Source organism: Mytilus californianus, unplaced genomic scaffold (assembly GCF_021869535.1).
Source record: "Mytilus californianus isolate M0D057914Y unplaced genomic scaffold, xbMytCali1.0.p SCAF_14, whole genome shotgun sequence".
Lineage (NCBI taxonomy): Eukaryota > Metazoa > Mollusca > Bivalvia > Mytilida > Mytilidae > Mytilus > Mytilus californianus.
In genome coordinates this window covers 39,223,629-39,236,368 of record NW_026262626.1, presented here as the reverse complement: position 1 = coordinate 39,236,368, position 12,740 = coordinate 39,223,629, and the positions used below count along the sequence as shown (strand labels likewise).

General features: G+C 30.9%; 1 protein-coding gene across 1 annotated transcript; it reads right to left on the bottom strand.

Annotated features, from left to right (window-relative positions):
* Positions 1-510: 510 nt before the first annotated feature.
* LOC127724513 (protein CMSS1-like) lies at positions 511-12,418 on the bottom strand. Its single transcript, XM_052231497.1, has 7 exons — positions 12,330-12,418; positions 6,975-7,111; positions 6,114-6,243; positions 4,433-4,595; positions 3,237-3,300; positions 2,422-2,509; positions 511-705 (listed from the first exon to the last, which is right to left on the bottom strand). The coding sequence occupies exons 1-7, from the start codon at positions 12,382-12,384 to the stop codon at positions 533-535; spliced, it is 810 nt and encodes a 269-aa protein (XP_052087457.1). The 5' UTR covers positions 12,385-12,418; the 3' UTR covers positions 511-532.
* Positions 12,419-12,740: the final 322 nt, after the last annotated feature.

Genomic DNA, 12,740 nt, shown 5'->3' with positions numbered 1-12,740 from the left:
TACTTTAGAAAAGGTAATTAACATGCTTAAGGCTTTAACACAAGTCTGTCTGCTATCCCAGTGCTGGGTTGCGTTCAATATCGTAGCGGCCTCATAGGGCTACGTAGATTTATGACTATTGAACGTGTAGCTACATAGATATTGATAGCAGCTAGGCTAGCTACTCATTCAGTAGGCAAAAATCTAGGTAGCACTATGTAGCTGCTACAATATTGAACGCAACCCAGTTAACTTTTGTCAAATCTCACAAAATCTGTAAGCAATATTCCTGAACTGGTAGTTTAATTTTCTTACCGTTCTGTGGTTATATTTTCATTGAAATGGTTAGAATCTTTAGCACTTATTCGTAATATGCAGTTTGTCAGATTGGCTTGCTGATTTTATTTTTCTACTTACTTTGGCACATATGTGCTAAGTTTTCAAATGTTTAAGCTTTTGCTTCTGTGCATATTTTGACAGCTAAATATGTATTCCACCGTAGCCTATTTTCTAAGGCAAATTCACAAAATATACTAAAACATATCTTTTAATATCATAATATTCCAATTTTACATTTAGAATTGTTTATGTGAGGAATAAGATAGTCTTTCATTAGATTCAACAGATCTCCTTTCACGTCGGGAATGTCTATAATTCTCTTAGACTTGACATCTCTCCAATTAAAGTCCAATACGACCGCCTTTATTACATCGGGATGTAGTGCTTCTGAAAAATACAATCAAATTTTTAAAGTTTTGCTCCACATTGGAAAAAGGTATTAGTTGATATGGATGGATAATCTTTGATACTTTGTTATGTGTACTAGAAAATAAAGCAGTTTTCTAGTAATTGTCTATTCAGGCCCTGTTCATAAAAATGGATATAATTTCAAATTGACATTTGAGACCCATTTGAAAAGTGTTGTGTTCTGTGTATACTTAAATAACAATAATTAAAAGCCCATTGATGAAAAGCTAGATTTCTATTTTCAGTCTTAATTATCATGATTATGTTTAATATTGTGCTATGACAGATGTTCATCTCTTTGATTTATAGGAAAGGACCAATAGTGTCCATCACATATTGACTACAATTTATAAGTGTGGACCTGTGTAATGTTCATTTATTACATTGGTTGCAATGAATTACTGTGATTTCCCAGCGAAATAAAAACCAATAATTGCACTCCCCAACAACTCATACAACAATAGGTGTTGACAAGACGTTGTCAATGACGTCGCATCAAACCAAATTGTTAATACGTAGAAAAAGATATAGTTCCTTATATTTCTTACTTTAATTCCATTAAAAAGCCCATTGTCAATGTAATAAAAAGAACAAGTAGTCAAAGAATTCAAATATCTTAAAATATTCAACTCGTGACAGAACAACACTGATAATTAACTCATGCACTACCCGCATTCCTGAATTAATGTGTTGTTTGGTCACTCATTGAATATTTTTTTTATATTTGAATTCTTCCATTCGTTATTCTTTAATTCTTTCATCTCAAAAACTCAAAACTTCAAGGCTTATCTCTCCTATGAGAGATACTAGCAGAGAGAAGGAAAAAAAATAATCTTAAGCTTGAAAGATTCTGTATTTAAAATGCAAAATAGGAATTTCTTTTAAACATGCACATTTGTTTCTTTATGTTCTTTTCATATATGTTATGATGGTATGATACTAAACCCCTAAAGGGAAGGATTGTGCCTGATATTCATATGATGAAGACATAATCTTTCAATCAGTTTAATTGAAGTCTGGAGCTGGCATGTCAGTTAACTGCTAGTAGTCTGTTGTTATTTATGTATTATTGTCATTTTGTTTATTTTCTTTGGTTACATCTTCTGACATCAGACTCGGACTTCTCTTGAATTGAATTTTAATGTGCGTATTGTTATGCGTTTACTTTTCTACATTGGCTAGAGGTATAGGGGGAGGGTTGAGATCTCATAAACATGTTTAACCCCGCAGCATTTTTGCGCCTGTCCCAAGTCAGGAGCCTCTAGCCTTTGTCAGTCTTGTATTATTTTTAATTTTAGTTTCTTGTGTACAATTTGGAGTTTAGTATGGCGTTCATTATCACTGAACTAGTATATATATTTGTTTAGGGGCCAGCTGAAGGACGCCTCCGGGTGCGGGAATTTCTTGCTGCATTGAAGACCTGTTGGTGACCTTCTGCTGTTGTCTGTTCTATGGTTGGGTTGTTGTCTCTTTGACATATTCCCCATTTCCATTCTCAATTTTACATTTGTTTCTTTGTCTTTTCATTTGAATAGGAACTGATTAGAAGAGAATAAGTTTGAACATTTCTGGGGAGATGAAAAAAGAAGACAGATTTTGGCTATACCTGTATAAGAATGGGACACAGACGCTTAACATTTAGCCATTAGTCCATTACAATAACTTTACTGTCAACATAAAAGGGAAATAACTCACTTAATTTCAACAAAGCTAAGATTCTGTTTGGTGTTCCAATGCCTAAATGACAAACTCTTTTCTCCAGGAACTTCTGCTGTTCTTCTAACTAAAAAAAAGTAAAAAATCTATTCTACATTATTTAACAGTGAAAACTACTATGTATTCATCTTTTTAATTCATTTATTTTTGTCTTGTGACACATCAAATGGTGAATATATTGCAGAGATATTACTGAGTTGCTTCCCCTCAAACTGCTCACTTTGCTGATTATATTGTATCCTGTATTAAAGTTTTGACAAATGTTCAAATACTGTTAGCCAATCCCAATCTCATAAAAATAAAAAGTCAATTATCGGCAAATAATTGGAGGTGTATAACTGATTGTAATTCTTATATTTCTTTTGTATTACATGTATGTTATGAAATACAACTTCATATTGAAAAAGAAAGATCAGGTTTTAATCCTTTCTCATTTATATATATATATATATATATATAAGTATACTACTTGTATGAGATTGTTCTTTAAGGATAACAAAAACAACAAAATATAACCAAAACAAAAAATCTTATTACCTAGTGCACTTTAACTCAATTTCAAGTTACTGAAGACATAAATTGATTAATAGAAGATTGGTCAGTTGATGAAGAAAGTTAAACAAATATCTGACTATTTCAAAAAGTACATGGAATATTCATAGGCCATGGCTGAAATCATCTTGAATATGCATGCAATATATGTATCTGCCATTAGACATTAAATGCCCATCAATTGATCATTCTACTCAGTGATAAAATTATCAAAAGAATTAATTCTGGTTTTGTTGTCATACCTTAAAATGTTTGGCAAATAATTTGGCACATTTACAACTTTCTGTTTTGAAATCTTTCAATTCTCTGAAATAAACAAAAGGTTTAACATTAACATTGAATTAAATAAGTAAACAAGAAGTCTGTGGTTTTTCAGGAAACTCAAAGTCTTTGGTCTTTGCTAAAGAGAAAATTTATGAAGAGCAATAGAACAAAACAATTATTGGAAATAAATGGAGGTGTATAATTGAGTTTTTAAATTAATTTTACTCATTTAAATATAATTATATTTGTTATATATTTAAAAAAAAAATCAAAAGTGAAATAGAAAAGTTTGTATTCTTTCTCCTTCTGACATTCATATTTGCATTCATAAATACTCATAACAGTCAACAGATTAAGATAAAAAAGGAGAAGGTTGAGTTAAAAAAAAGCTTATCCCACTTTATATTAACCATGACAGGAACACTCTTCTGTGATTGTCTTGTGTCATTACTTTTTTGGTGGTTATTTTAAAAATTTGTTAGTTTCTGTTAAAATTTATTTTAAACTTTTTAAGACATGGGATTATTAATGTACTGACATTGTCGATTGTTGAAGACTATATATTGACCTCTAGATGTCTTTTGATTATTTGTGTTGTTCAATGTTTGGTTGCTATCACATTGACCTATGCCCTAAATATTATTTTAAACATATATGTATGTACACATTCTATACCTATAAAATATACTTTTCAATTCAAATAACTTTAATATAATCAACTAGGTCAGTGCGATTACATATGTATACACTTGGTCTTTTTAATTCTATTTAGTGTACACCCTTTTTAAAACTGAAGAAGATCAAAAAAGGAGGGACAGACAAATTTATGAAATGTCAACAGTTTGAATAGAAGAGATCACTCTCAATGTTTTGATCTTTTAAACTCATTGAAATGATTTTTAAATGCAAAGATGAATAGAGCTGAACACAGTCTGGAATTTGAAGAAAATATCTGCAGACTTCCATCTTCTAAATATTTGACTTATAATTAGCCCGAATTTAATTCTTTTTTTAAATTTATATATCATATATATCTTTTAGGCATCTTTTCATGATAATTTTACTGCCAAACTTCATTTTTACTTGCCTTGGCTCATATTTAATCTCAAAACAGAGCTATCTCTGCATTTACCAGCACCAGAACAAAATATGCATATCCTTTATAATATTTTACCTGTTTAATTCTACTGCTCTGATTGCTGAGGAACATAGAACAAGAACCAGAGGAGATCCTGGCTTTAGTTCTGTCTTCAAAAGTTTATTCCACTTTGGTAATATTGACCTAAAATATGATGTTGGTGTGTGGTCTTCCTCACTACTACCATAGAAATCATGACCTAAAAAGAAAAGATATTGACTATCAACAGGATATGACACTTAAGCAAACAAAATATTATTATTAATATAAAAATAAGAAGATGTGGTATGATTGTCTATGAGGCAACTATCCACCAAAATTCAAATGAAGTGGATGTAAGCAATTATAGACAACCGGCCTTCAACAATGAGAAAAACCCATACTGTAAGTTTTGTTGCCATAAGAATTATAAGGTCAAAAGGTCTAATAATATTGAAGAAATTGTCAGTAAAATGTTAGGGTCGAAGCTTAAAGTTTGTGTATGAAAGAAAACCGTAAACACATACCAGTATTTTCACTAAATAACTTACTACAAAGATTTATCTATTAACCCATACAAAACTCAAAAGAGGGGAGAAATAGTTCTTTTCAAGGAAGTCAAAGTCACTACCAAGGGAGAAGAGATTGTATTATCCTAATCTGACTTTTATAATTTATGGTTTATATTTTAATGAAAGTTAATGGATATTTACAATGAAAATATGAAAAAATGTCCTAAAAGTTTTTTCATGCTTCAGAGATTTTTCGTAAAGTTCTATGCCAAGGAATTTACTCGTTTATAAAGCTGCCAAATTAGAACTCATATTATAATGCAATTCGTTTGTCATGATAATTTTCATTGGATGTTGACAAATATATTGACGGGTCACATTCTACCAGTCCGTAACTAAGAAAGCCTTAAGAACTTAACTAAGAATTTTGAATTCCAATTTTTTTTGGTTTACAATTTCTCAAAAAATAAACAAGAAAGTCAAATTTTGAGCCTCAAAAATCTTCTTTTTGTCAACATTGAAATCATTCAGAAGCATACAAAAAGTATAAGTACATCTAGTGTTTATGCTTGACATCCGTAGTATACATATGACGTCACATTGTTTAGATGTTAAAGACGATGCAACAGTTTCACAGACTTTTTCATTTATGGCACTTTTAAGCCAAAATATTTATTAAATGGAATTAATTTCGATATGTGGCATTAGAATGGAGATAACTATATTGTATTTTAAGCTTGGCCTTCATAAAACTTGATTTAACTTTCGCAAATATCCGTTTACCTAGCTCCGCTATGTGTCTCTAGGTAACCTCAATTTGCGACAGTAAAATCGACGTTTTACGAAGGCCAAGCTTAAAATGCAATACAGTTATCTCCTAAATAACGTAAGAAGTTGCCTTGATCATTCTAATTTACATGTACTTCAGCAGTTTTGGTTTTGACAGCTAACGAAACTGATTTAAAAAAAAAGCTTCTGTAGGAATCTAAGAAAATATGCTCACTTGCAAGAACACATTATTTACATTTGACTTTTTTGGGGGCATCGAGTCCATAAGATTGGGGAAGGTTGTACAATTTTGCATGAATTGAATAGAAAAATTTCAGGTGAATTCTGTATAAATTTTTTAATAATTTCTATGGGGACTGGGCCCATATTCAGCCCCTAATGGTGTTACAGATTAATTCCTGGCTTCATCTGAAACACTAATAAAAGTGAATGATTACCAGTATCAAGTTTCATCTCATCCTGTTCTACGGCTGATAGTTTCCCATCAAAATGTTTCTCGATGACCTGTACCAGCTGTTCAGCAGAGCCTCGTTTGGAACTTCCTTCTTTTAATTCTTCTGTAATTCTCTGTAATATAATATCAAATCAAACATTTTAACAAGGATGAATTTGTTAATTGAAATATTTGTTTTTGGCTATACTGGAATCAAATCTATTTGTACAATATAGAAAACATAATGGATAAATTTTATAGGACATTAGCAGGAATCAGCTTAAAACCAAATAGAACCATCTTTCATATAATGTTTGATATGCATATTAAGTTGAAACATGCATAATTGTAAATCTTTTTCAATATTTTCAATATCTAAAGTTTAGAATTTTTACAAATTCCAAGGTTTAACTAGGATTTTTGCAAGTTTCAACATGTTCAAGGACATTTCCAGACTTGGGATGGCTGAATTAAAATTCCAGGCTTTATCTAATTTTCAATGTAAGGTAGGAACCCTGCATACATACATTTTGCCACCATTTTTATGTCAAAATCATTTGTATGAAGCCTAAAGGGTATATTAATTCCAATGTGAGACAAAAATGAAAATACCCATCCTTAATCAACTTGATTTTCTTTTCTTTTCAACCATGAGGAATGCTACTGCAATAAGCTGCCTTTCAGTGAATCATTAAAGTACTTTTTCTTCTGCAAACTTTTTGCAGTGGTGATTTTCAGTGATCTTCACTACTTGGAGCACTCCTCTGAGGTCAATTCTTTTTTTATATTGCTCCTTAAAGATGTTCTCAATATCAAATTGTATTTATAAAATAAAACCCAATGTACATGTATTCTATACCCTAACCTTTCTTTTCTTTTTCTTCTTTTTCTTTGGAGGATCCTCATCTTTATCTGTTTCAGTAGTAGTGATCTTTCTTTTGTTTTGTTTGCTGTCTGCTTTCTCAATCTCTACATCTTCATCATTGGATTCTGAACCTGAATCTAATTATAATTTTGTTCTAATGATAAACATTTGAAAAAAAATCGTCATTATCTATGAAACATGACAGCTGTCTTACATGTACATGTATGTGGTATTATCATAACTTTATGATACATGTATTGTTCATTACATGACATGGTTTTGACATTACTTTATGATGTTTTGATATTTCTCAATATTCAGATATTGTATCATCATTTTGATATTACTTGATGTAATTAAACAATGACTTGACAGGGCCTAATCTAGGATTTTGGAGAGGGAGAAGTGACTTCTCCTTCCATGAGAGAGAAGGGAGAAGTGGTCAATTTCTTGGAGAAGTGAGATTCCATTACCGTTTCGGTTGCATAGTGTTCTCGTGCTTATCACCAATGAAATTGTTTTATATGCAATAAAAAATATACTTGCAGTTTTTTCATGTTATTGTACAAAAGGTATATATAGAAAGTTCTTAATAAAAAAGGTTTAGACAATATAGTTGTTATTTATTCATTGATACCATTTGTACTGTCAACTTCAATTTAAGTTTAAATAAAATGTGTTGCTTGGGACATGAGGGAGTAGCCTAGTAATATTATGATGCATTAAATTCATGTGCATCTGCCTAAATTTATTTTTAAATGTCCAGAAAAATATGACTCCCAGTTTACCTGATGAATTTCACATGACTGGGAATTTAATTTATATCACCACTTGTCATTATTTTGTAAAACATTATTGAATGTCCAGGACATCATGTTACATGTAGTTGTAAATTGAGATTCTCGTTAAAGATTGTAAGCCTATAAATGAAAATATCTGTCAATCATGTATAAATTAAATGATAAAGAGCTAATTTCTATCATTTTTTAAAGATATCTTCCCTATCTGCTGTCAACAAAATGGTCGTGAAAAAAAATCCACTGCTGATCACAGCTGGTCAAGTGTCGTACGTTTGCCACATTATCCATCAGCTGTCTTTCTACCTTTTATATTTCAATTTTTATTCAATGAATATAATAAATCTACCGTTAATTCCCACCCTTAATCTACCGAATAGTACAATTTGATCGACTCGTAATAAATAAAAATAAAACAAATCAGCTGAGTGATTACGCAACATCCTCAGATAAAAATCATTGTAAAATGATAACTTTAACAGACGGTCAGTTTTCCATTTGAATAATTTTGAATGTTATATCCGAGGATGTTCAAAGTCGCCGTTGTATTTATTTAATTTGATCGTCGACAGTATAAGTTCTGGGTCGTTTCGAAAATCTCGATTTTCCTTGTCAGTCGCCATTTTTTTTGGCCTGGGAGACTTGTAATTCACAAGTTGTCTCCCTTTTATCGATTTTCATAGCGATTTGACTTCGCCATGAAGTCAGTTGGCTGGCGAGATTTAGCAATTTTCAAAATTCTTTGGCGACTTAAATCGTCATTTTGCCGGCAAGATTATGGCCTGACTTGATATCTTTTATCATATCTTAATATGATTTCAACATTATTTATATTATTTATTGTGTTTGTGTCATTAAGCAATGTTGTTTTAACATTACGTGATTGTGTGATGCTTAATGTAGTAATTTCATTACATGCCATGGTTTTGATAATTCTGTAGTACTTGCTGATTCATCAATTTGTATTACATACTCAATATGGCTTAGTCACTTTTCAAAATTGTATAGTCATTACTTGATGTAATTTTAGCATTATTTCTGTGTGGATTTCTGTTTTTATATAAGAGTTTAACATGTTTGACATGACAGTTTTTGATGTGGTTTTGCTATTCTACGATGATTTCAATATTACATTAATTGAGGAGGTTGAACCACATGACCATTTGGTATTGATTTTGTCTCATTTTTTTTTAAATGTTCCTTAGCTAAACATGATAAAAAGAAAAAAAATAACATCATAAGTAGTTAAACAATTTATTCTAAAACTTTATTTTTTATCCTATATTTTCAAGATTTTGATGATTTTTGAAGAATAAAACAAATATTTGTGCAAATAAAACAAAAGTTACATGTATTACCACAAGCATTTTTTTTTTCATATAAGTTGGTCCCAGTCATCCAGTTGTCTCATTCTTACATCAAATAATCCGCTGACTGACCTGTCTTATAGTCATGATACATGTAGTAGTCTCAGCTATTTTCAAGTATCTTTTTTTACTTTAAATTGAAATGTTGTAATATGGGGATGAAGTCCACAATTACAGTAAGAAAATCAATAAAATGAAAAGAAAAAAAAATCATTCTACGAACATGACTAACATGACTAATGAACTCAAAATCGTTATTTTTTTTTTTTTACTTTTTCAATTTCCTGCATTTGCACAGAAATTGCTTTCTTTCTTCCAGTCTCATTTAATTTGTCACTGGACTTGGACATATTGGAGTGAGTAAAATATGCTTGAATTCCAAAAATATTTTATACTGACATCATCCCCTTCCACAGGTATTACCTGCCTCACCGCTCTTATTAGTCCAAATAATTATGACGGGAAGCAGGACAAATCGCCCCACTGGCAAATCGCCCCACACCAAATCGCCCCACTTTTTCACCAACTCGCCCCACTTTAAAAAAAACCGCCCCAAACTGGTTAACCAACTCGCCCCACTTGTGAAAAGTGTTAAATCCCGTGGGATACACTAAAGACCTGAAAGTGGACCTGAAAAGACCTGAATAGACCTGAAGATATACGACTCAAATTATTCAAATTGCAATAACTTTTTATTATTCAACGGAATTTCCTCAAGTTAGAATTTTATTGAATGTTAATATCCATATTTCATTAATAATTATTTTTTTTTAAATAAAAAACATTTTTTTGATGCCAAAAGTTGGACCTGAACGGAGAAATGAAAAGACCTGAACGGACCTGAAAATCTATGGTCGGACTTATTCTAACTTCAATAACTTTTTTAATATTCGGTGGATATCTTTCAACTTTAGATTTTGTGAAACTAAAAGTTCAATATAATGATAATATTAAAAAAAAATATGAAAAATATCGTTGGGGTGTCAAAACTCGGACCTGAACGGAGAATTAAAAAAATCTGAATGAGCCTAAAATTACGCTAATATTTTTTTAAAACGATAAAAAAAAATAACATAGACGAAAAATATGGTTGTCAACTTTTCATGTTCTATGTCATTTGGTCTCATTAGGATCACACCACATCTTCTTTCTAATTTTTATTGACGGGAGATACTAATAGGATACTCAAAACTGATACAAGTAAAAAAGACGGGAGATACCAAAGAATAATCAAAACTTGCATGTCAAAACTTATAAGTCAAAGAGACAGGATATACCATAGAAATGAATAATTCGGAAAAAGGTTTGGTGGCTTTAAACTAGGATAACCCCGTCACAATCTTTGTGTGCCTGTCCCAAGTACTTCAGTGGTTGTACTATGTAGCTCATTGTTGAAGGTCTTATGGTGACCTATAAGTTGTTAACTTCTATGTCATTTGGTCGCTTGTGAGAGTAGTCTCTGCAAAGCGTCTCGGTATGGTGTTAGTCTGGTGTGTTCAGCTAGTAAAGGTAATGGCAATGCAAGAGACATTCTGATATAACATGTATAATAACGTTGGAAACTATACTTGTAAGCACTTTGTTGAATATTTTTATTCTGACTAAAAACGATTCAAAATTGACTATTTATAAAAAGTTAGAGCGTTGATCTGAATTCACTAATTATTTGATATATATGCTTATATATTTTATTTGTAAAGTTTATAGTTAAATTTGTGACCGAGTTTAGTTCGTGTAACCTGGTAACAAGATATAGTGATAATCCAATTAAAAGATTAAAATGAAATGTTTATTTAGACTAATGATCCATTTATCACCTAATAGCAAGTTGAATTAGTTTGAATAATTTCAACGGGTAATCTTTTTTTTTTCTTAAGGTCCAGGTTTCATCATCAACAAGGTATTTGGTATTCAAATATGTTCCTGTATAAATATAAAGTCATTCGTTCTCTTCAATATAATTTTATTTAAAATAAAAACAAATAGAAAAATAATGTTGTGTCAGTTTAAATACATCTGCCCGTATGATCCATTCAGGTCTTGTCCTTTCAGGTCTTTTATTTCCCGGACAAGGTCCGATTTTGTAACTCAACGATTATTTTTTCGATAAAATTCTTTATCATTTCAATGATATATTGTACCTTTCCTATAACAAAATTCATATTTCAAGGAGATTGATTGAAAACAGTTAAAGAACTTGAATAAATCTGACCGCAGATTTTCAAGTCAATTCAGGTTATTTAATTTTCCGTTCAGGTCCGAGTTTTGACACCCCAACGATATTTTTCATATTTTTTTTTAATATTATCAATATTTTGAACTTTTAGTTTCACAAAATCTAAAGTTGAAAGATATCCATCGAATATTAAAAAAGTTATTGAAGTTAGAATAAGTCTGACCATAGATTTTCAGGTCCGTTCAGGTCTTTTCATTTCTCTGTCCATGTCCAACTTTTGGCATAAAAAAAATGTTTTTATTTTAAAAAAATAATTTTTAATGAAATATGGATATTAACCATGTTAACATTTAATAAAATTCTAACTTGAGGAAATTCATAGGTATTGATTTTATTGATGAGTGGGACAGGAACATAGATATACAACAGGATTGCATCTTTTGCATCAAGATGGTCGAGTTGGCATTACTAAATTCATCAGGATTTATCTATTTTTCACAAGTGGGGTGAGTTGACAGACCTTATTTCAGAGGGATTTTTACCCCTGGAGCAAGTTATTCAACCTATTTTCAATCGGATTTTACCCTTTTTCATAAGTGGGGCGAGTTGGTAAACAAAAGAGGGGCGATTTTTCAGAAAGTGGGGCGAGTTGGTGAAAAAGTGGGGCGATTAGGTGTGGGGCGATTTGCCAGTGGGGCGATTTGTCATGGATTCATTATGACGTCTTGAAAGGCTATTATACTTTTTTTCTTTGACCTCTAATAAGATAAGCATAAGGAGAATATCAAAGATCGGATATAAATAAACTTACTGTAATTTTTAAATATATATGCTATTTTTCACTTGTACACGTGCTAGATTTTGACCTTCGTGGAACCCTACATGTGCAGTGTTTAAAAAGCTTTTAAAAGCGAACGCTCACGTTTATTTTTTAAAATAGATTAATGTCTGAAAAAAGTGAATTGTGATTTGTATCCTTGGATATTAAAAACATTCACGTAGACTAGTAATTTACCAGGGACTTGATTATTTTGTTTTTCCCACCACTCGTCGTCCAAATTGTCTGCCATCTTTGTCCAATACTTTCGAATTTGAAATATGAAGAGGTATAACAATTTCAATCTTTATTTATCTAAGTCAAATGTTCATTAGAAGAAATATCAGCAATTGCATTTTGTTTTAGGATTGTTTTTTTTTGCCATTCAAATGTTGTTTTTTTTTACGAAAATAACCTGTCAATATGCAACATGTTCTAACAAGAATGTTTCTTCACAAAAATCATAAAAAGGAGGCCAAATACTGTAAATCTTCAAGAATAAAAAAACCATAATGTACTTAAATAAATATCAATCTAATAATGTAGCGCTGAAACAAAACAATAACATGAAATATGCTTAGAGACTAATATCTTGTTATTTACTATCTT